Consider the following 25,130-nt stretch of genomic DNA (forward strand, 5'->3'; position numbering starts at 1 on the left):
AAAGAGTGAAATTCAGAAACACTGTAAGTCATGCTGAAGCAACAGCTTCTCAAACCAAAGCAGGTATGTTGGGCACACATGTCCTCTCTCTTCACATTTCATTTACAAATATAAAAGGCAAGACCACAACCATTACCCCACTCATCAAAATACATCAATTTAGATAGTATGCCACAGTAAGCCAAAGGATTGAGTCTTTCACAATCAGTTGAAAAGATGACGGTTTTTGAATTCTTTCCCGTCTTACTGTTAAAAATAAAACCTTTAAGAGACTTAAAGAATTTTCTTGACGCCTGTAGGGGTTTACCTTAGTCTTTGCATTAATGGGGGCTCCATGGTCCAGCAGGATTTCTATAATCCTAACATGGCCATTTCTTGCTGCACAGTGCAGAGGAGTCAGCTCATCCTAGAGGGGAGTGATTGTTAGTGATTTAGTTAATGAACCATCTAAGTAGGACAATACAGTCAGAGCTTTGGAAACACTAAAGCTTTGAGATGAGAGCTTTGGAAACCTTGGTCTTGGCATCAATCTGAGCCCCTCTGTCCAGGAGGAGTCGGACCATGATCACGTTACCCCGTCTGGATGCAATGTGCAGAGGGGTGATACCGTTCTGTAGAACAGACACAGATGAGTTTAGACAAAAAACTAAAAGAACAGAGAGCAAGTCATGTGACTGACCTTCAGTGACAATTAGTTTTCCCCTACCTTTGGGGTGAAGTTGACATTGGCTCCTCTATTGAGCAGCAGTTGAGCTACGTTCAAGTTTTCATAGTGCGCAGCAATGTGGAGGGGTGTGAATCCAGTCTGCAGGGACACATAAGGTTAACACCATGCTACTTTCATTCCCTTTGCACTTAAGAAACAAACAGCTAAAACACACCAATTACAGACATTCCTGTTCCATTCTGTACACACACACACCTTGCTTAGCACATCAGGATTGGGGTCGTTCTGCAGAAGCACTGCGGCTGTGCGTGTATCATCGTTACGTGCTGCAATGTGCAGCGCAGGGAGGCGGACCTTTCCTTTGGTGCCATAGTTGATGAGCAGGGCTACAACATTTTCATGCCCCTGCTGAAGAGCCACGGCGAGAGGAGTGAATCCATCCTGCAACACACCGGAGAGAACCAGAAGAGAGGTTGACTCATGGAAGGAAAATGAGAGCGATGTAAGGAGAGAGGCTAATGAGAACAAAAACGGAATGAAAACACAGCGGGTGTGGATCAGCAGAGATAGGACTGAGCAATTTGGGAGATAACTCTTCAAAAATGTCTCTCAGCTTAGTGGTACCTCAGTTGGAATGCTCTGATTGGCTCCATTCTCCAGAAGAAACTTCACAACCTCTAGATGGTTTTCTTGTGCAGCCATGTAGAGTGGAGTGAAACCCTTCTGTCTCAGAAAGACACAACAGGCACGCACACACCCACAACAGCAGCAGAGCAGACACACAAGCACAGCACCAGAGAGACAGTCACAGATGCACACACAGAGATGTAGACAGAGAGGGAACAGCAACACACAGAAATATTGGAACAGAGACACATGTTAACAGATGGAATTGCAATAGTTACTACAGTGGTTTCACAATAGTTAGCCTGAAGAGAAGCCTCTGTGGATTCAGTGACGACTGCTTTGAAAGGCAGCTCTGTCTCACCTGCGACTGAGCGTTGACATTGGCCCCATAGTTAACCAGCTCTTGGACCACCTGCTCCTGCCCTGCCAGGGCTGCGATGTGCAGGGCCGTGTTCCCTTTCTGGTAAAACACAGAAACATGAGAACACAAGCAAACATTTACATGAAATATTACAGGTGAATTCAAAGTGCAAAGTGTTTTTTTGTTTTTTTGAGAACTGGCAGCATTACAAGGTGTTAAGTTATCTGTATTGGTGTTGTTCCTGCATCATCACAATAATGTTGCATCAGCATTGCAACTGACCAGTCACGCTGTTGTGATGTCATAGCTTCGCAGTGTGTTAAAAAAAAAAAGCGAAGAAAAACATTTCTTTAATTTTTTTATAAAATTCTCTTCCAGAACAAATGGTAAGCATTTCAAGTGTTATCTTTATTACGTTGTACAACATAAAAAGAAGTATTATCAAGTCAGGTTTGCTGTTTACCAAATTTTGGTTACTAAGTTTGGTTTGCTCGTGATAGTATTTCATAGCATTAGCTAACTTCTTGGCTAATGCTAACTAAACTAATCAGACAGCGTTATTGGTTGGTTGGGTTGCAGTGTTGATCCTGGGCCAACGTTATGATGATGATGCAGGAATAACACAAACGCATGGATGTCAGCTTGTGCTCATTACGACTATAAAAGATCAGACATTAAAACATTTTTTGACAGGGGCAGCATGTTCCTGCAGTCCTAGCTGGTTCATCACCAACCTCACAGCAGCAAATGACTCAAGGAAGAGTCTTCTTGTCTCAAAACATTAGGCATGTTTCCGAGAAATGTATCTGATATTAAAGCATCTATGATTTTTTTCTTTTTTCCCCACAAGTGATTTTTGAGGGGTTAAGGTTGCAACACTTATTTTTACCTTCGTGGTGGTTTCCAGTACGATCCCATTATGGAGTAGCTCCAGCACCATTTTGACGTGGCCTTCTTTTGAGGCCAGATGAAGCCCATTGAGCCCATTCTGAATGAAAGGGAGAGAAGAGTAGACCTCACACTGAAGGGTCCTACACACACTAAGAGCAGTTTCCTCTAATGGAAAAAAATAAACCAAACAGACAGTATATATATATATACACACAAACACTTGAAGACCATGCCAACTGACACTGTTATCACAGTGACTGAATCACTCACAAACCATAGCATGCACATACTTACACTGGACACCATGCATGCGGTACTCTCAGAATCAGAGTGGCCATTAGCAAAAACACTGTCTACAGGGATGAAAATCAAGATGAAAAATCTTTCATTTGATTAATGATCATGAAAGGAGGAGGGTGACGGGAGGGAGATGGCAGGCCGCTGGTCTCGTGGCCGGGAAGAATACGAGCCGTGTGGGATAGGTCTGACCTCACACAGCCTTCCTTCAGCCGCACAGGACATGTGAGGTTGGACCTTTCCCACACCACTGATATTATTCCTCTGAGTGGAGAGACCACAGCACACCATCACTCTACTGCAGACAAAGGAGGGAAGAAAAGGGGGGAGGTAGGTAAAAAAGGTAAAAATAAAAATCAAGACAAAAAGGAGGCGAGTTAGAAAACAGTAGATAAACAGGCAAAGAGAGATGGCAGTGGAGGATCAGTTAGACTGAGAGGGACAGGGAGGGAAGAAAATATAGTGAGGGAGGGGCTGGAGTGAGGCAGCGTGCTGGCGAGTGAGCCATGGCAGAGGTATCCACACAAAGAAGGAACAGTTAAGCCTCCACCTGGCCAAATTCCCACCATACTGACTCAAACTGTCACACAACCACTGAGGTTTAAGGGACAATCTACAGCTTTTGCCAGATAGCCTGTCGCTCTGTGCGTGTTCCAGCAATGACAGCAATGGCAATACACATAATAATAATAATAGCTTACATTTGGTCGAAGCTATTGGTGTAAGCCATGTGAAGTAAAAGACTAGGTTTGCTTGGTTTTTATCCAAAAAACAATGTAAAACGGTTTAAAATAAGACACAAAGCAGACACCAGTTATTCCAATATGTCATGAATAAATTCCACATTTAGGGACCGTAACTGTAAGTGAAACACGAATGCTGTAGATTATCTCTGTAGGTCAAAAACATTTGATGCCAAACAGTAAAAAGACAAAACAACTTCATGTTGAGTATCTACAACACAATGAAATGAAAGTGTGTCATTCAGGAAAACACATCTACCAAGGTATCGTAGTTTTTCTGCATGTACATAGTCACATTTTTAATCAGTGGGGTGTATCCCTTTGTCATTGTAGAGCCGTTTTCCAGTAATGGTCGGGACAGTGCCATTTTATACAAATAAACCTGTCATTATGTGGGGTCTGTTGCGGTGATGGTGAATAGGGCTCACAGAAATCCTGACAGGAGCATTACCGCCAAATAATTAGAAAGTGCTGAGGGCACCATACAGTAAGCGAATGGAAGGGAAACCATGACTAAGTTAGATTAATGAGCCATAGTATTCTCTCGTGCACACATACAGGTTTTGGCCAAGTTTCTGTAGCCTGCGGGCCTCACTCCTAGCCCACTAACACTATCTCTTCCTGGACGCTGTCAGCATAAAGGAGGATGGAAATGGGGCGAAGGAAAAGCCCCTGCCCCATTTATTACCTCCTCTGGAGACCCTTTAAAACCCGACCTGTCACCTTCAGCCACTGATTAACAGTCTAACCGAGCGTACACATACAGTGCACTGGATGGCACACAAATTTAGTAGTCAGTTTAGAGACTTCATGCACACTGAACACAACACACATATGCAGTAAACATTGGTAACACAGAGAAAATCTGAGGAGAACATAATTGGGTTAGGGATTTTATTTTAAATGGCGCCACCTACTCGTTGTATCTATCCCACTGTAACCTATAGGAGAAACTTAAAAGTACTGCAGGTACTACTCAGTGCAGAGCTACAAAAATACCTAATTTTATTTCATTTTTGGAGACACTGCTACTACACCATCCATTCACACTTTTTTATAGTGAGCAGTCCACCAATATCCTAAAAATTTAATTTAATGAGTTAGAAAGCAGATAGTGAGCCAGGAGACTAAAACCCTGGCAGGATTTGACTGTGGGCACATGAAAAGTAATAAATAAAGTTCGGTTTCTACATATTGTGCACTACAGCACAATATGTTTAAAGACCAGGTTTGCTGATAAGCAAAATTACATAACGTGAATTAAGAACCAAGAAAACCACGTGCAGTCTGAATAAAAGTGACTGGCAGGTAGTTAGATATGCACGCCAGTCTAGATATTTAATCTGGTGAATGAGTTCTCTCACCTGATTGGCTGTATTTATATCAATGCCATTTTTGATGTGTTCCAAGGCCTTGTCCAGGTTGCCAGAACGGGCTGCTCGGAGAAAACTGTTGCCAGCATCTGCCTGCAACAGAAACAGGGAGAGAGGAGGAAAGAGGGGGATAAAGGGGTACAAGAGAAAGTGAGAGACGCATAAAAGTAGAGGACAAGAGAGGGAAAATGGAGAGAGAGAGAGACAGTGTTTGGTTATTTTTGGGAAAAATGCATTATAAGGACTGAGAGCGATAGCGTGATGGCAGTCGTCCATCAGTTTTCCTCTCATTTCACTCCTCCCTTGGGTATTTTGGACAGTGCAGTTTGAAAATCTACATCGTGAATCTACACATATGGGTGTGTTAGAGGGTTTGTTGGGCATGTAGGCAAATGTATTAGAAAATATTGGCCACAAGTCTTTCTTTCACTCAGGTGATAAGGCAAGTGTGATGACACCAGTAGTCTGTGGTGTATTTGTGATGACAGCAGATTGTTGGCTCTCTGTTGGGAGTGTGTGTGTGTGTGTGTGTGTGTGTGTGTGTGTGTGTGTGTGTGTGTGTGAATGAAAGAGACAAAGGTAAAAGGAGAAAGGACAGAGAGTGTGTGAGGCTTTGGTGAGCTCTGGCTCACAGGCCGGCACATGGCATGTTCTCTGTTTTTGTCTGTGTTGTTTTTTTCTGTGTCTGAGGGCTTCATGCCTCTTCCAGGCAGGAAGCCAGGCAGGGGTGCCGCTGAAACAGGATCACTCATGTGGCACGGGGGGGAAGCAAGGGAGAGGAACAGAAGCAGGAGCATGAGCGACCGAGGGAGAACCACAGGGAGAAAGTCGACTGCAGCAAAGCCCCACACCTTTTTATTTCATTTACATAATCTCCTCTCTTGGCTATCCCTTCCTTACATCCTCTTCCCATCTGAATGGACATCTCAACATGCTGGTCAGGAAGAATAAACAGCTGTTCACTGTATGCATTTGCATAAGCACAAATAATAAAGTTATTGACTGTACAAATCCCTCGTTTTTTGTTCCAAAAGAAAAACACCAAATGCTGCTGCACACTACAAAAGATGGTTTCCTCAGTGCTTTATGCTGTGTTGACTATTGTAGTGACAGGGTTGTTGGTCCTCTTTTGACAGAGAGAGAGCAGGCCGGGGTATAAAAGAGAAAGGATCCACATGCCTGAAGTAGAGGCATAGCAACAAATGACACCACACACCCTCAGCATGACACCAATGGCACAGCGCTGCGCAAAGAGAGAGGTCACTTTAAAACAAAAAAGAAAAAAGAGGAGAAACGACAATGGAAGGGAAACAGAAAACCTTTAAAGGAAAAGCTGCTTCCAGCTGACTGTGGCAGCAAAACAACAGTCCCGAGTATCAGAGATTGAATCTACTCAGTGGCAAAGTTTCCACTTATCAGATGAACCTCGTGCAGCAAGCAGCACCCTGAGCGTGAAGTATTAAACACTGGGCTTCTGAGTACACCCACTCCTCCAGAGCCATTTGCTCTGGAGTTGCAGTACAACTTCTCATATACATGTGTGTTTTAAAAGGGAACGTGCCAGTTAGATAGTCCCACAATAAAAGAAAACAAATCATGGATGTACCAGAAAGCAAACTGACTTATAAATACATGATATCATATCTAGATCTTAATTCATGGCAGTTATATTTACTGAAAAAATATCAAAATGACATCAAAAAGCAATAAAAATAAACATAATACACTAATAATTAGGAATAAATCATTAGTTATACGTGACAGCTTTAATACTCACAGATCCTAAGTTAACTTGGTTCACCATCTTCCTGCTGAGTTACTCCAAGACTTTCTCATCCTCTTTCACTTTGAAGAAGATAACAACCCACAAACCCCTCCCTCTACACAGCTACGATCAGACTGACCTCCACATACAAACACCTGTCACTGGAGTTCTGATCACCACACTCTAAACACACGTGCATACCTCCCTTTATTCATTTCATTAATGTAATTCAAATAGAGGTTGTACGTTTAATAATTGCCCATATCTCATTTAGTTAAACTTGCGCATGTCTATGCAACAGCTAAATATAAATATCAGACGGCACAAAATTTACATAATGTAACAGAGTGCATGTGAGGTTTCTGTTGCATGCGAGGTTTGCAGACCATGGTGACACACAGAGACACTCTCATCAAAGTAAAGGCAAATACAGCTGATGCAAACACACACCCAACACAATATACATGGTCTCACAGCAAATGGTAACACCATAGTGACCCCGGCTGAGGCCCCTCTACAGTTGTCCAACCCATCTGCCACCCACCCCATTGCTTCTCTTTAAGGTGAGGCTTTCCTAGTCCTGCAGGCTCACATGTGTCTGTATGTTTCTCTAACTATCTGCTTGCGTCAAGAAGTGAGTGTGTGGTGTGCTAAGATAAAGATGCAGGGTAACCGCACCCATCTGCCAAACTCAGAGACAAGCAGGTACAGAGCTCATACACAGAGCAGAGAAAACACATGCAGTCTAAAAGCTGCTGTGTGGTTTTTCTCGTGTTGCACTCTGCTGGATCGTGTTACGAGTTAGATGAATGAATCCCTCCACGATTATTCCCAAAGAGAATGGACGAGCTTACGACTCCTAGGCTGCGCAGAAATGAGCAGACACATTAATCATACTGCTTGAAGCAAACGACGCAGACAATAACCTGTTCAGAAGCTCCACGGTTAACATTAGCAGTATCAACGCACGGTGTCATGCAGTGTGCATGCAGCTGTCCTCGGGCTGAGACAGTGCAAGGCTCGTTATAATGAAGCTCAAAATTACCAAGTAAAATTATTCCCCTATCATCACTCATCACAGAAAATCCTCTACCCTGAGCTCCCCTACTCGCTCTGCCCCTATCTCAGCTTTTCTTTCCTGTTGCTTTCTTTCCCTCCTCTACCCCCTGCTCCTTACCCGTCTATCCCCCCCCACCTTCGCTTGCCTCCTCTGCTGGTTTTGCAGCAGACAGGATGACATCATCCCCTCGCCAGTGGACTGCAGTGTTCAAAGACTCAAAGTGTGCATATGTGCTTGTATGCACGTGTCGGATATTAATTTCTTATCCCATTGACTGAGGCCCTAAAACTCACCTGAACATTCATTATTTTCTTTTTGCAGCTATTTCACATTAAAGGGTTTTTATGACCAGTCTGGATGAAGTCAGACTGAATGGGGAAGTAAAAACAATGCAAGGCATGAATGGGAAGTCTGCCTGCTGGAGAGTACCAGATACTTCTAATAGAAATCTAACAGCATAATTCAGGAAAACAGCCATTGTGACCCCTTAAAGGTTAGTCTGTATCTGCCAAAAACTTTTATTGCACCCTTTTTTTCTTTTTGATGCCTTTAGTGGTGGATCTTATTTATTTTAGGAATCACTGATTCTAGACTGGTTAGCCCGAGTCTGGCCTAGTCTCAATGCTGCGCAAAAAAAAAAGAAAGAACTCAAAATATTTTACGAGTACAATCAACAGACAAATCCTGAATCTCTTCCACAGGATGTCAACAAAATAATCAGACTTATAACCAGTTTCAGAAAATCTCAATATTTCTATCAAAATTAGCACAAAATCTACAAAACAGACACAGTCCCCTTCCTCTCAAACACGCTAACACACGCATACACACACTTACACACAGGTGTGCAAACAGCACAGTATGAATCTGCAGACACAGCACCAGGTGCAAATCATAAATATTTTAAGTGCCACCACAGCTATTTGTGCTACCAGCAGAAAGGTGAAAATAAGGTGCCTGCGTATGTTCAGTGTGTCACAAGTACTGCTTTTCTTGCAATAATAATTTCCTGAACTTTAAACAACATGAACTGTGTAAGCACACCAAACTCTAGATGATGTCTAGTGTTTTTCCCTTCCTAAACTCAGTGCCTCGATGTGTTTGGGCTAACACTGGAATCTGGGAGTTTCTGTACATTTTCAGGGGACACTGAAAAACATATGGAAATTCCAAGCAAAATGCTTAAACAGCAATTTCAACAGTATTTTCTGCTGACTTGCATTTGCTCAGAAAATCTTTTTTTCCCCCCCTGTCCCTTTTTCTGTGCTCTCCCTCTTTGCTTTTAGATCTCAGGCTGCCTGGAGTGCTTGAGCAGGCAGCAGGTTGTTTCTGTCTGAAGAGATGTAGCAAGTGCAGAGTCTGTCAGATGGAGACCCTCAGGACTGCTGGGTTCTGGACACATTAACAGGAAACGAATGAGAGGGGCACAACTGGGATGAAGCTGTTACATTCCCCAACTCAGCTCTGTCAGTCTGCATGTAAATGTGCCCCCCTGTCCAATCATTTGTCTCTCTGCGGATATTCCTTGTATGTGACAAAGCGTATTGTCCCATTTTTACTATTTACTTTCTCACACTCCGAGCCCCCCCTCCCACTCCACTGCCCACTGTTTGTCCCTGCCAAACTCGATGATTGTCTCTTTATATTTGGGCCTGCTGAAGCCTCTGCATTTGTAGATGAGATTGTCATGGTTATTATTGCCATGGTTATTGTGATGTTTTTGACAGAGGACAAAGGGAGTGAAAGCCATAGGATGACGATAGGTTTTGTAACTGATTGCAAACACACACTCTCACACACACACACACACACACACACACACACACACACACACACACACACACACACACACACACACATATATATTATATCTATATCTATATTTATTTATTTTTAAATCTACCACTGTAGAACTGCCTTTGTATAAATCTTTGTTGTACACTGAGTATTGCTTCAGTATTGCAGCTTAATCAATCGCTACAGAAACCCAGTAAACCTCATGTTGTAGGTTTTTTGTTTTGTTTTTTTTGCTGGGCTTTTACACTTTTTTTTTTTTATTACATTTACATTACAACTCCTAATTTTTTTTAACTGGAAACATTGTATTTTTCTTTCTTGACCACATTTATATGACTGTAATAGTAACTACTGCCTTTTCCCTGAATTTACCTATAAAATATGCAATAATTTTATATGGACTTCATGTTTTTCTCATAAATTAAACTACTGATGCGCAAAACCACACATTTTTTACATCTTAACCAGCTGCTGCATTAAAATGCTTTCTAGATGTTAAAAGTAGCAGTTAGAGATAGCAAGAAATGGGTCTTCTTCATAATTCATTTTTAAAAATATAGAGTACTTTTAGCTAAGTAAAATATCAAACTTGTAAGTAAACATAGCCTTACCCCTAATGATATATGATATTATATTATATTATATTATATTATATTATATTATATTATATTATATTATATTATATTATATTATAAAGAAAAATAAAGTGACTTTTGGAATATAATCAAATAGTTTTTTAACTAAAACACGTCAGTTAAAATTCATCTATGTTTGCTCCCTTATTGCCAAGACTCCACAAATTTTATATTCAGATCAGGGTCTCTTTTCATCATTGATGAAGACTTGGATCTCAGAGAGGATAAAAGCCCAACTTTACTTTATATATTTACCCTTTATTAGTTACTTTTTCTATTTGGCAATTCACTTTGGCAAGGTCTAATTGTACAGACACTAATAGAAGTGGAAAAAAAAAACCTCCAGACAGTGGATGGTTCTGAGAAGTTTAACCTTCACTGACTGCATGGTGACTATATCTGTAGTTCATCCTCACGCCAATAAACTACACATAGAAGCTGCATCGTCAAGAGTAAACTCTTACAATCACTTCTTCTTTTACTGCAGATAAACTCCAGGAAACACAAAAAAAGCACACGAACTCAAGTAGTAAGGCCTTGTGAGTCTGTGCCCTGTGTTGCCATTACCTGCACTGGGTGAGCACATGAAAGCCACACTTAAAGCTCTCATTAACCGACCCTCTAATCAGTTTTACCGACCTCTGGTTTACTTACCGCAGCTAATCCTGGTACAATCTGAACATCAAACAGACAAATTAAGTCAAAAACAAGATTAAGGTTGGAAACAGAACATGACACACACCCACATGTATACGCACTTACACTAATCTTGGGTGCACATGCATGACAATTTTCAAAGATACTCCCAAGCAACCAAACTCACTCCCACGTCTAAATAGGCTGTTTTTCTAGCACTCAATCACCTCTATAGATGTTTGATTAAAACCGCATGAAGCTGGTGTGTAGTCCATAAAGAACAGATCAGATTCTCAATGAGCAGAATCAATGTTTACTCCTCCAGGACTTGTGTTACTTTTTCTCTTCTTAAAAACAAGGCCCTGTTCAGGACTGAAAAGGAGAGGCAGTGAAAGCAGCGCTGAAGACAACGCTCCCAAACAGTTAATGTGGACAGACAGAGAATAAGAATGGCACTTTGCAAACAGACAGCCAACAGAGAGAGCCGTGTGCTGAATAAAATGAGCTGAAACAAATACCAATACATCAATATTCATGTGTGAGATAAAGAAAATATGAAAGGAAAGGATTTAAAACAGGGAGCAAAGCCAGCGAGAAAAAGGTACTGGACCATCACAGTGTGATGTAGAAAGGTTAAGAGAGGGAACGCTGGCAGGTGCATTACAGCTGAGAAAATGCAATGATTTTACAGTGGAGCAAAATGCTATTAAAAAAGACAGCAGAACGAGTATTAGAGAGACATACAGTCATATGAAGAGACAGGAATAGTTACAGGACAAGAGATACAGTACGAGTGCAGCAAGAAGAAGGTGAGACAGAGAACAGCAGAGTCTGTGTACTCACTCCAAAAGTGACGCTCTTGACTGGCATGCCTGTTGGCCCTCCACTCTCTCTTTCTTACGTTTTCTGTTTCTCTCAAACACACAGCTGTCTTTTCTGTTGCCCCCTGCAAGTGCTGCGGTACAGGGCACGTAGACCCCCATCCAACGTAAACACGAAAACCACTCACACACACATATACACACGCCCAGACACACACACTTGAGTAAGCATGGTGGGTGGAGATATTGGGTAGGGTGGGGGTTGAGGGGATGGGGGGCCCAGGGGTTTATCTCTGGAGGAATGCTGCCTGTATCTAAGGACACACATTTCACACGCAGCCGAAAACAAATGGGCACCCCCACACTCTGCCCGTGGATTTCCTGCCTCCATCCGTGTTCCTTCTCGGCTCCATTTCCACTCATAGTTTGAACTATCCTTACTTTTCTCATGTACCCCACCCGTTTCGTGCCCTTTTTCGGTCTTCCATCACACTCTGCTCTGCTGTCCACCTCTTCTGTCCCCTCCACCTTTCACATTTGTTGCACCCCGACACTCTGTGTCACCCCAACTTTATCCCTCCTTTCTCCTGTCCCTGCTTGCCCGCATGTCACGCCCATCGCTGTGTCTCCTGTATGTTTTGTGACAGCCAGACAATCAATTTTTTTCTAAGACCAGGCAGAATACCAGAATAGTGCAGAGTTACTGTGGCGAATGGGTGTGTTTTTTCCGAGTGGGTCCGTTTCAGTCTGCGAGGTGACTTACAGTGACAAAGCGCCCGGTGGGGGGGTTGCTGCCACCGCCCAGTGACAATGGGGCCAGACACATGGGGTGGAGGGGTGGGGGGGAGCACGGAGGGGCCAGGCTCTCAAAAGGCCCTGCCTCTTTTAATAAAGCGTCCGTCATTCCTCGCTTGAAAGGACCTCCTTTTCTCTCCCTCTCCCCTCCTCTCTCCCTCTCCTGGCTAAATGCTGGGAAAAGCACATCGCTGCCAAAACCATGCAGAGAGATAAATGCTAGTAGGAGAGATGAAGGAGGGGGCATGGCAGAAAGGAGGCTATACACTACTCAGTACCACTGGACCGTGACCTGGGCAAAAACATCACGTGGGACGTCTGTGCTGTCCACAGAATTGAGTTTGGACAGTGACGAGAGCTCCAGTGAAAAAGAATGTTGAGGCAGTGGACAACAAGTACTAATGCCCATGAAGACATGACAAATTATCCCATGCTTCTCCAAGAAGCGTACTAAGCCTACTCTTGCCAAGCCAGCGTAACGAAAATTATATGAGGGGAAGAATGATAACCTCTCAGATCCTTGTTGATAAGACTTTTCCCCCAAAGGTGTGGCAGAATTAAGTGAGTGATGAGACCCACCTGAGTTTTTCTCAGCAGGTGCAGTCAGCTTAAAAGTGTCATTGTTACTCATGACACAGTAAGACAATCAAGTAGTCAATAGTTTATGAGGTATTATAGTAGGATTTTTGATTATGGTGCTTTGCAGGCTTTCCTGCAAGACTTTTCTTCCTTTTTAAGTCAACTGTGTGACAGATGTTGTGGGTCAGAACTCACCTGTTCTGCTTACCGGTACTAACCATACAGCTTAAATCTGTAAGAGCACTCTTGCAGGTGGCCTCATAGCGAACTAGTGGCCGACCAACTTTTCTTGTCCCTTCAGCCAGCTGCCCATTTATCAGGGTTTGATTGGCCAGTCATCATCCATGCGGCAAACATGGCCCATCCAATATAGGTGATTTCCAAACAATTTGATCTTTATGTCCTCTACGCTGGCATTTTCTAGGACTTCCTTATTTTAGACAAAATGATCCCATTTGATTCGTCACATAGACCTCAACCTTTAAAAGCTAATAACACATGAAGGATTCAACAAGGATAAATATATGTAAAGCATTGCTGTGCTTTATTTCTAATGCAGGTGAGAGTTTTTAAAGCTGTGTTATCAATCATTTAGTCCCCATCTAGGCTGTAACTCTTACACCCTTGCACAAAGATGTATTCTTATTTATTCTCTTAAAGAGACAGAGATCTAACTGAGAGTGATTTCAGGTCATTGTCGAGCTCAGGCCACACTGCTGTTTTGTAACAGGGTTGATTTAAGTTGGAGACAGACATGCCCTCTGCACCCTGTGTCACGCTCCTCTTGTTTGCAGGATAAAGGGTTGCGACTGTCCACGTGTGGTGCTTGTGGTGGTTTATTGCCCGTGTCCTGATGCTTCAGAGAACAGTGATCAGAGAGAAAAAAAACTGTAAAGAAAAAAAGCCACACACTGTAGTCTGTACCTATTCTCACTATTTCACATCACAGACCTAAAGTTAGCATTTTAGGATCAAACATATGAAGTAGCAATAGCAGTAGGAACTATACTGGTGGAAACCGGAGAGGATTCATTTGGAAAAAAAGAAGAAAAAAAAATCTTTAAGTAAAAATAACAAAATGCATTCTCTGAAGGCAACATTTTCAAAGCAGAAAACACGTGCATTATCAGTCATAATGACAAAACTCTATACCATATTCTCTTTGAATTCCAACATAATGCTATTTCTATGTAAGGTTGCACAGGTTCAGAATGCTGTAATGCCCCTCTAGTGGCAGCACAATGCTCTGCAGCTTTGGCCAGTAGCAGCTTCATATCAGGGATGGGGTGGGTTGGGCTGATACTGCAGCCTTGGCAAAAACCTTACAGTCTCTCTCTCTCATACACACCCACAAGTACACACACAAAACACACACATTCAGTGGCTTATCCTGTACTTCAGCACTTCCACACATTAAGCTTGCCTGGCTTCTGAACTGAGAAAAGAGCTATTTAATTCAGCATAGGTAGCTCACGCTCATATACATACATAGTCAGGCGTACGGTCACCTGAACAAACGCACATGCGCCTCAATGTGACAAAGCCAGACTGACCTGTGGAAGACAAAAAACAGGAAGTTAGAAATACTCGAGGAAGGATAGCAGAAAAGATGAAAGCAATAGAGAAGAATGACAGCCGCAATATGTCAGCACAGGACCGGGCTCCTATTAATCTTCATAAGTGGACAAGTAGAGTCAGGGAAATACAGAGGGAGGATGTGCACGAGGCGAGAGAAAGAGAATCACTGTGGAGAGAATATATGTCTTCACAACTCTCCATGTCTCCCTCTCTTGTTTTGTATGTACGCAGTGCCGGAGCTCTTGCTGAGAAAATAAAGCATCTTGACCATCACTCACTACTGGGTTTGAGTCAGCCTCAGACAGAATCCGAGCAGCCAGACCATAATTCAATCAGTCTGATTAATAGACATAGAGGTGAAGTGGCCTGAGTTTTTAAACTCTATTCAGAACTAATGTACTGTCCTGAAACTACAAGATATGAACCCCACCAGGACGACGAGTTCACCTTCCAATGCTGATTTAACTCAATTTAAGTTGGGCATAATGCAATAAGATTGTAAGACCCTGAAGAATATAAACTCCATTGTTCCTCTGAGAAAGAGAAGCAGAGCAAGAAGTAAAACACTACATAACATTTTATTGTTACTTAGCTTCTGTCTTTAATGTCTAATTATTTTAGAGCTTTCTTGATGAAGGTTACAATGTGACAATAAGAGTTTCATTTTTCTTTTATGTAGGCAAACTAAACTAAAGCCATTTTTAAAATAATAAAAACAATAATAAGAGGGCAATTTCTTGTTATTAATCAGCTAACTCATACAAAGACATAAATACCGTTCAAATCAGCAGGTTACTTTTCGGAAATTTATCTTTAACAAACTTTGTATATTGTTTATGTGGTAACTGCATAGTTACTACACTGTTGTGACAGCTACCTAGCTAGATTGTTACTGCAATATCTTCTTCTGTTTTCCATTTAATTTCCTGGTATGTCAGATGGTTACATAACAAAAGGACCAAACTCAGCCAAATGAGTTCAGTTAATGTATGACTGAAAAAAGTAGAATTACAAAATAATTTATTAATACACTTTAAAAAGGATTATATGCAAATGGAGGCACACAGTGACTGCCCGTGTCTTTCTGCACTGGGGTATGTTTTAAACCGGTCTAGGTCTTGTAGCATGTCATTAACATTTGTACAGGGACAGTGACATTTCCAAACATTCGTTTTCGGTTTGCCTTGCACCATCAGTCCCATTCCTCACCCCAGAGAGAGGAAGCAGCAAAGAATCCAAAGATGAAAGAGGAGACGAGTGGAAAGAGCAAGAGGTGTGCAACAAAGCGGAAACAAAGGGGTCCGGTGATAAATAAACACGCCTTGGGAGCGTCAGTGAGTCTGTGCTGCAGTGGATTTGTGCACAACATCTTCATTTGTTGCACAGTCTTGTTGACAGTATGACAGCATAATCTGCATTGCTTTGCTGAGTCAGACACCCACAACTCTATATGCATAAACTTCCTGTGTTATTGAAACTAAACTGGTGGAGCGACTGCCAACAGCAGTAAATGACCCATTCATACCCAAATACACAGGCTGCTCTTGATTAAAAAATGAATACATATTTGATGTGTCTATCATGTCGTTTTCCACTTCAGCATTTAATATCTTGCCTCTGGGGACAGATGTTGCAATTAAGGGAGACGCTCTTATCAATCAGTGCAAGTGGAGTCCAAAGAAGTCTTTTAAAGCTGGAGTCAATCACTCAGCTGCCTCTACTCAACAACTTTAGCACTGCCTTACATTTACAGATCCAAACACTCACACACTCATAGAAATACCTGCATCAATTAACACCACACACACACACACACACACACACACACACACACACACACACACACACACACACACACACACACACACACACACACACACACACTTTCACCCACAGCGCATTACATGCAGGTGCACACACCCTTTTCATTCAGCACACACACATACCCCAATCAACCACAACATTAAAACCACCACCTGCCTAATATTGTGTCAGCCCCCATCATACTGCCAAAACGGGTCCACAGGACCTCTGGGGGTGTCTGCTGTGCCAGGCACTGGGATGTTGGCAGCTGATCATTTGGATCCTGTGGGTTATGGGTTGTGGCCTTTTTGTATTCGGCTTGTTCTGACGTTCCTGGGGATAATTAGTTGGATTAGGATCTCGGAAGCTTGAAGCTAGGTCAATACTTGGGGTTCTCGGTCCTAACTTTAATTCCTGTTCATTTTTAGGCTGTGGCAGAGGTCAGCGTTCTGCTGGGAAATGCTGCTGCCATTGCCATATGGGCTCTGCTTGGTACAAGTGGACAGTTGGTGGCATATATTTAAGTAAGATCTGCATAAAAGCAAAAGGAGATGCATTTTCCCGAAACTGAAGTATTGATATTTCTTTCTCCTGTCAGTAGCTTTAATGTTGTGGCTGAGGGGTGTACGTAGCTCACAGCAACCTTCCATAATGCAAGCATTCAATTCGGGCAGCGGTATACTCAAACTGAACAATGTCGTGCAACGTATCATCAAACAATGTTTGTAGGGAAGTTTAGATGTTTATATATTTTCTTACAACATTTGGGGGTGTTGAGAGATGCTGGTAATTAAAGTAGGGTGAGTGCATTTAAACCTGGATGTACAATCAAATGTGGCAGATATGCAACTCTGCCCAAACCATTAGGGGCCCAAGGCAGACACAAATTTCCATCAAGCTCGTTTTGCCTTTTTCTGAAGAACCAGGTTGAGGTGGCCATAAACATCAGAAATGAGTCAGAAATCAGAACTTCAGAACTTGTACTTATAAACAACTTTATTCTGAAATTTAAACCAGATATCTGTAAGTCAAATCACTTTTTTTTGGCTCTTTAATTTGAACTTCTGGTAGAGTTGGCCTAAACTAAAATACAGGAAGAGACTGTTTTACAATAACGGGAACTGATTTAATGACACAATCTACTGTGTTTATTAAGATATTTTTATGGTGATGAATGAATGAAAATAAAATGCTGCATAACAAAATGCACTTAGAGTGTCTGAATTTGTTTGAGCATCTTATTTACTTCCTTGTGATTAAAAGCTGTCGAGGTATAGCTATAGCCTGTTTTACCTGTTTGTAAATTCAAATGAAACCATATGAAAATGACTGAATATCACTGGTGTAGAGAGCAGAGAGACTGGATTTCCTCCCCTGGTCTGCGCTGAACATTCACGGGGTTCACATGAAAATGTCAAACAGGGAGATTCTGTCTGTGAAACACTGAGGCGATGTATCCTGGCCATTGTTAACGTATATATATGTATTTCACTTTTTCACTTTTTATTTCAGTCTTTCTCTGCTGGAAGTATTTTTAGGCAGGTCACCAGGTCTTCATCACTGATAATGCAGACAGTGTGGAAGTAAGAATATGGGTACATGTTGAGGACGGGGAAGCCCACCATTACACCTCCTGTGTATAAAAGCATAAAGTATCTAACAAACTGTTGAATTCAGAGGGCTTTCAGCGGGCATTTTCTTTTTGGAGTATACTTCCACCTTTAACCATGCACTCTGCACATTCATCTTAAACACATGCACATGCACGCATGCATGCACATTAATTGTTGCTCACATTCTCTTTCTCACTGTCTTTTTGTCAGGTAAGGATACATATAAATAGTGGTGATGATATCTAAGATGCCTTTGGGTTTAAATGGACACAAACAAAAACAAATAGTGCAGTTGGAAAGTCCAACCAATGTAAAAAAAAAAAAGTATATAAAAGAAGTAGTGGGTAAAGGTATTTGAGTTATGGAAGTCATCATTTGAAGGCAAATAATCCCATAAACAGAGGAGTGTAATATTGTGGGGTTAAGCTAAAAAAAGAAGTTTTAAAAAACGTGTGAGCAGAAAGAGACATCTGGTCCTGGCTTCATTAAATCTTTAAAAGTTCAGCCTTAAGGTTATCATGTCAGAAATGTATGTTTACACTTACGTAGAATGGAAACAACATTTTGATTTATAAAAGATTGGATGAGGGACATACATATTCAGTGACCTAGCTTAGTATGGCTCCACTGAAATCATTCTTTACAGGCCAGATTGTTCCCGTGAGGGATCTCACTATAGCAAAAAGCCAGAAATGATCAGTTCCTAATGGGTCAGCAAGACGAGGAGAGTCCTGCTCTCCTGTCTCCTCTTTAACGTTGGGCTGAGGCCAACTGAGACATTACACGACTTCTGCAGTCTGGCACAAAAGCAGTAAACCTTTAATCTGAATTCTGTGAAGCTGGTATCAGTAACCCTGGGACAAAAACCAGAGTTACAATATTTGAATGCGCCATGGCCTTTCACATGTAAATTACACTCTGCCCCCCTAGCCGAAACAAATTACAGCCAACTGCTGGTGGCTGGATATGAATGGGCTTCCTAATGTAGTCTACATCTACAGTGGGCCAGGGAGCAGCTGGAAAAAAGAAACTGAGACGGAGGAGAATTTATGTGACAGAGCAGGGTGTGATAGTTTGCTTTATTTCATATTAAATCTACAATGCAGCCGTACTGTGACGAATGGGGCTTGGCTCTCTGAGCATCTGTCTCCAAGGACTCACTGAGGGGTAATTAGAGCTGTGGGATGATAAGGGATATTCTCCAGCCCGGCCCAGCCCAGCCCTATCAATGGTGGCACAAGGGTTGGGGCTTTACACAAATCTGTGTACAGGAGGGGGCAGGGTAGGGTGGAGCACTGGATGAAGGGCTGGATTTTTTGTAAATTACATCAGCTCAGGGTAAGAGTCATGGTTTGTGGGACCTGTCTGAGTTTTATATCACCAAGCCAATCTGCATGATGCTGCTTAATGCTTTTGGACTTATTTGGGGTGACAGCTATGAACAAAACTAGCTGGAGTGAGCTTGCAGCAATATACAATGTAGGTTCATTCATTTTTGTAGCTTTGGTTCTACTGATTAAACATGTGCTAAAACTAGGTCTGACCAGGTCATAAAACAAAGTTACTATGATTTCAATATATGACACACGTCCAGTTCACTGCTAATTGTGAAGTATTTGCATAAAAGAAGCAGTTATTCAGGTTCACCCAGAATGTAAAAAGTCTTTACATTTCATTGGCTGGTTGTTCAGTTGCAAGAATTATTTTTACACACCAGCAAAGCTTTACAAAAACAAAACTGGGGGGAAAAAAGAAGCTGCTTGTAGCCAAACTGTGAGAAAGACTTTATGTCATGTTTAGCACTAAACAAGTTAACCTATTGTAGCTGTGAGTCTGATTCTGAATTCTGATTTCTCTTCTTTGCATTTATGTTTAAGACAGTTTTTCAAATGTCCTCCAAACGAGACTCAGACCGATGTTATAAGGCCCAACATAACAGCAGAAATGTGTTTACAGTTTGGCCTTTTTTTACAGGCTTAAAATTCGTTCTTAAAGTGTGCAATAATAGATGAGTGGCTGTTCTGACAAACACGCAGATGCTAGCAAAGATGACTGAAGCTGTGAGGCTTCTGATAGGCTTCTTCACTAACTATGGAATCGCTGAACTGGACCTTTTCAAGGTTTTGGTGTCTTTTAGTGCCTTTTGATGCAATGACCTGGCCAGATTTATTGTTTGCTATATCTTTAATTGCACATGAGTGCTCCACTTTTGGCTAGTGAAATTTTATTATTATATTTGGATGTTTATTTGTATATATTTTTGTCTGTGTGATGATCATCACATGCAGTTACAAGATCTATATGGATGCAAATCGCTAATAAAGCTTCATGTGTTAGCTTGCCAGAATTCCTGACTCCTAAAAATCATCATAGCAGTGGCCAAGATGCAAAAATGAGTTTTTTCTATTGGACTTTTATGTATATTGTCTATGATTAAAACAAACTAATTGTTTAGAACCTGAATAATCAAAATCCTCACATTTGTTGCTTTGTTAGATTTTGTCAGTTTTATTACATTTTCAGACCTACAGTGTTAGAGACTGATAAGTGGGAAGCAGACATCTTTTTGCAGGAGCTTGGTTTATGCCACTACTGCTTTCCTCTGCTGCAATAGCTAAGGGCACGTGAGAAGACTTTTACTCAGGTAACAGGTGCTTAAATGTTCATGCTTACAGCCAGCAATCACACTAACCCTTCCCAAAAAGACTTAGGAACTCTTTATTGTACAACCCACTTGATGATTATTATGTTTACGTAAGCCATCAGGGTTTTTCCAAAGTGGTAATATTTATAACCAGATAAACGCAACGCTATATGGACAATGACTACAAACCTAACAATATATTTCTAGCTGTGACAGAGAGAAATAAATAAATAAAATATCAGCTTTCACACATTCAAACAAAAGATAAAAGAACATTCAAAACAATAAAGGAAAAATACAACTGGCCAGTGCACACGCATTCAAGAGCATAACCAAGGGAAGGACTCCATATTGTATGCTGGGCTGCTTTTCATGATGGTGTGTTTTCTTGACGGTGTTCAATGTGCTCAGCTCACCTTGTTTTTTTAAATATATTTGTTCTTAAGTCGCTGCACTTCCAAATGGTTTACGTACTTAACTGTGTAAGATGAGAAAAGTTTAACTGGGTTTCTGTGAAGGGTAACCCAATAGTGCTCCAAAGTGTTTGGGAGCAATATGGAGGTAAGGAGAATAGCTTTAGGAATTTCACACGGGAGCAAGGGGGAGCTAGGATCTGAGGGGAAATCATCAGGGGCAAGAGTCGTCTGGAGCAAGTTTCCCAGCAGCCTTATTGCACTTAGATGATCTTTCCTCCAACAAGGGACAACGGATTCAAGATCATCTACTAGATGTGGTGCAATAACACCTTGGGCAAACCTATCCCAGACTGTTTAAACAGATAAAAACAGACAAAACACAGGAACAGCACATGACAAACATAGTGACACATAAAATACGCACAGACACAATACACAACACTGACACATCAAAGGCACGGGCAAAGGCAGGCAACCAGGCAAGACCACAACACTGACAGCACTTAACAGGAACATCACAGGACAGACATTCAGACTTTCTTCTAATACACAGATCGAAGCCATGCAAGGACGGAAAAGCATGCACACAAACTCACAGGACAAAGAGATCAACTCCAAAGCACATCCCCGCACTCTCGCTCTCACACACACCCACACGAACTTTAAACTAACCCTAAACACGAACACAGAATGACACAAGCATATTTTAGAAATCAGAAGAACCCACAGGAAAAATACTTGGACTGTTGTCTGTTATCTCTACTGTGAACTGTTGTGCAAAGTACTTTTTTTTCCATAGCAGGAAGCGCATACCTATTTGTAACTCGTATGAAGCATTTTAAAAGTACATCAAAGCTATATTTTCCCCGTGGACTCTTGTCTTGTAATATGCTGCTTGAGAACATTAATTTCAGAGAAATCACAGAGACGATATCCAGATTAATATCCACACAAATACACACTAAGGTTATATGTATTACGTTTAACTGAAAAGAAGGAACGCAAAAACAATAACAAACCAAATCAAATAAATTAGGAACAGCACGTTAGTACGATACGTCAAGCAAAGACAGGAACAAAGAAAAAGCTCCAGCCTGATCCCACGACACCTGACTGAATCAGCTCACATCACAACGGCAACACTAGAAAGTCAAAGGAATCAGAACTACAGTACCATAAAGCAACACATCACAAAAAGAAACAAGAGAGATAAAGATAAAAAACAACAACAACAGCAGAGCAACAACAGTGACACAAACTTTAAGTGACAGATACAACATTTGTCATAAATACATAATATATACATATAGATATAAAGAAAGAGGAAAAGCCAGATATACGTGTTGCAGATATTTACTTCATCATCATAGTGCCATACTCCTTGGCCATCCGGCATCTCAGAGCTCACACTACTGTCCTGATCGATTAGCCAGCGATGCACGGCGTGGGCCTAAAAGGACATACGACATAAAGACAGAGCCCGGTTAATCGCAGCAGTGAGAAGCAGAGATGGAGAGACAGAAAGGAAGAGGGAGGGTAGAGGAGGAGAAGCAGCACGGACAGAAAACAATGACAAGGAAATGATCAAAAGATTCAGGAGGAGGAACAGGTGAACATCAAATTGAGACACGGAGAGAAAACTAGGTGGAGCGAGAGGAGGACGAGGAAACCAACCCCACCCTGCCCCAACCTATCCCATCCCACCTTGCTTGTCAAACCCCACCCCAACCCCAGGAAAGAACTCCCCTGTGGGAAACAGGCCAGGTTACAATGAGTGGTATGAGCGAGATGTAGCACGACACGAGGTGGGAGGTAGGCAACACCGCTATGATGGCGATGGAGGTGGGTCTGGTGTTGGTGGTTTTTGGCTCACAGATGGATCGAGTGCGTCACTGTGGGAGAGCTGCAACTTACACACCGGAGTGAGTCGGGATTCCTTCATATCACACTTGTGCGAGTGGCACCGGGACAAAACTGCAGTGTACTTACCCTGAATGTTCATATAGAAATGCGTAACCACACAGAGTATGTGCCGTACAACACAACACCACAGGAAAAGACACCGAGCAATCTTAAGCACAGAAAGAAAAATAACATAAAGACACCAATGACAGTGTGAGTGCCTCCACATTAACACAGATACATCAGTAAATCCACAAAGGTGTGAAACAGCAAGAGTGGCTCAGCCAAAAGTAATTTAGGAAAACAGCCAACAAAACTGCATGAACTCTTGACCAGATAACCAGATAACATTTGGGTTTTTTTTCCAGGACAACTGTCTGCTCCTCTCAGAGAATCAAAGTACAATAAAAGAGACAGTGTCCCAAACTTCTCCAGACAGACAGATAGCGAGACGTCTGCTCAGACTCCTTCAGCTAACATTTAAATCAAGCACATACTGCAGCCGGTCTAGTCCCGGTCACCCTGAAACACACATACAGGATCTCATACGCATGCACCAAACCCCATCTGTTACCCTCGACTGTTGTCGTGTCAGCACCAAAAACAACCGAACACAGCTCCTTTTGCGAGGCTTGCTGCCCCATGTGGCAGAAATACTTGTCAAAATATGCAATGGGGTGAAATCGCAGAATGCAGGGATTAATTACCCTGTCATAGCTGCTACTGCACATTTACTATTTACTTTACGCAAGCAACTTTACAGTTTTTAAGATGCAGTGATGCAGGCTGTCATACCAATGGGCATTTAGCACATAAACTGTCGGCTGTCGGCATAAACTGCCCGGCTACTTTAATACTGAACGCAGAGAGGGAGAGTGAGGGCGTTACATAACCACATACGAGGGTACACACATCATAAAACACACTCCCGGGCGGCTGTCTTGTTTAAGCCTTCAACAAACCCATTTGACTTCCAAGAGATCTGTAGCCTAACCACGTAGACTGGCTCCTGCAAATCTCGCCCCAGTGCAAACTTGACTTTAAATACAAAATCAAAACACAGTCCAAATGTATTTTATACTGTAACTTGGTGTTAACCATGATTATAATTTAAACCCATATTCTAGCATGCGAAAAAATCCCTTTAAAGGATAAAACCTGTTTGTTTTTCCTCATGCGTCATATTTGTAAGGAATATTTGACACGAGAAGCAAACAGACACAGAGGGGTCAGGACCTTCTCCATCAGGTTTTGTGACTGCAATGACAGATACTGTTAAACACATAGCAGGGAAGAGGAGGGCACCACACAGGAATAGACAGAGCCAGCTCAAGGGTATAGTGAATCAAACGGTGACAGCAGAGGCCAAAGCCTCTGTTAGGACACCTGAAAATAGACAAAAACTAGCAGAAAAAGGCAGCCAGAAGGCACTGTAATTTTCGCTTTGCAGGAGCCAGCTATAAAATATAACTGCCGTATCGGGGCTTGGTCTCAGGCCGTACATGGGAAAGCAGGTGTGGAGGAGATTGCTTGCATATGTGTTAATGTCTGTGTGAGTGTGCATGTGTGGATTTGATGCACAGGGGCGTCAAGAGTTTGTGGTGAGTTACTGAGCGTGTCAGCTTAGAAGAATAATTGGATTAAGTAGCAGACGGCTAGTGATGACAGCGAGAGGGGAGTTGAAGGAGTTGAGGGGGAAGAAGAGGAGGAGTAGGGTAGACAGACTGAGGCAGAGGGGGGAGAGAGGTACTGATAAGTAAGTATAACAGGCCACTTGCTGTGGAGCCTCTGGGAGCCACGGGACAGTGAACAGACACGCAGAGGGAGCTCAAACCGTTACGCTGAAGATTAGAGCAATAAAGGAACAACACTCATAGTCTCTGAACAACTAACTAGCAGCCTCTCGGGATTTAGCATGCTTTACATCAAACTCCAAGACCAAAAGAAGACAACCGATTTGAGTCATGAAAGAGAAAGTAGATATTTATTTGCTTTCTATATGATAAAGAGTACCGGAGCAGAGTCGTTCTGGAGACTGTTACCCTTCCACATTTGCAGATTGTCCTCCACAGTGTCAGCTGGCGAGGCAGCACTGATCATACAATTTATGACCACAGCCAAAGGAAA

At 42.1% G+C, this 25,130-nt stretch overlaps 1 protein-coding gene across 17 annotated transcripts in view; it reads right to left on the reverse strand.

Annotated features, from left to right (window-relative positions):
* Positions 1–25,130, reverse strand: part of ank1a (ankyrin 1, erythrocytic a) — an 87,101-nt gene that overhangs the window by 31,369 nt on the left and 30,602 nt on the right. For 12 of the 17 annotated variants that reach the window (XM_086314364.1, XM_086314362.1, XM_086314359.1 and 9 more), the window contains 9 exons: positions 22,459–22,551; positions 4,951–5,052; positions 2,545–2,643; positions 1,656–1,754; positions 1,292–1,390; positions 923–1,108; positions 707–805; positions 513–611; positions 308–406 (listed from right to left, as the gene is read on the reverse strand). In XM_086314364.1, the coding sequence (XP_086170490.1) occupies positions 308–406; positions 513–611; positions 707–805; positions 923–1,108; positions 1,292–1,390; positions 1,656–1,754; positions 2,545–2,643; positions 4,951–5,052; positions 22,459–22,551 (975 nt within the window). Of the gene's footprint in view, positions 1–307; positions 407–512; positions 612–706; positions 806–922; positions 1,109–1,291; positions 1,391–1,655; positions 1,755–2,544; positions 2,644–4,950; positions 5,053–6,736; positions 7,851–11,079; positions 11,671–11,695; positions 12,448–22,458; positions 22,552–25,130 lie in introns of those variants that run through there. The other 5 variants (XM_086314363.1, XM_086314361.1, XM_086314368.1 and 2 more) reach the window with 4 other exon arrangements.

This window comes from Aulonocara sp. 'chitande type north' Nkhata Bay, linkage group LG12, assembly GCF_057382095.1.
Source record: "Aulonocara sp. 'chitande type north' Nkhata Bay isolate Kocher_YH1m ecotype deep benthic linkage group LG12, A_spYH_male_GT1.1, whole genome shotgun sequence".
NCBI lineage: Eukaryota > Metazoa > Chordata > Actinopteri > Cichliformes > Cichlidae > Aulonocara > Aulonocara sp. 'chitande type north' Nkhata Bay.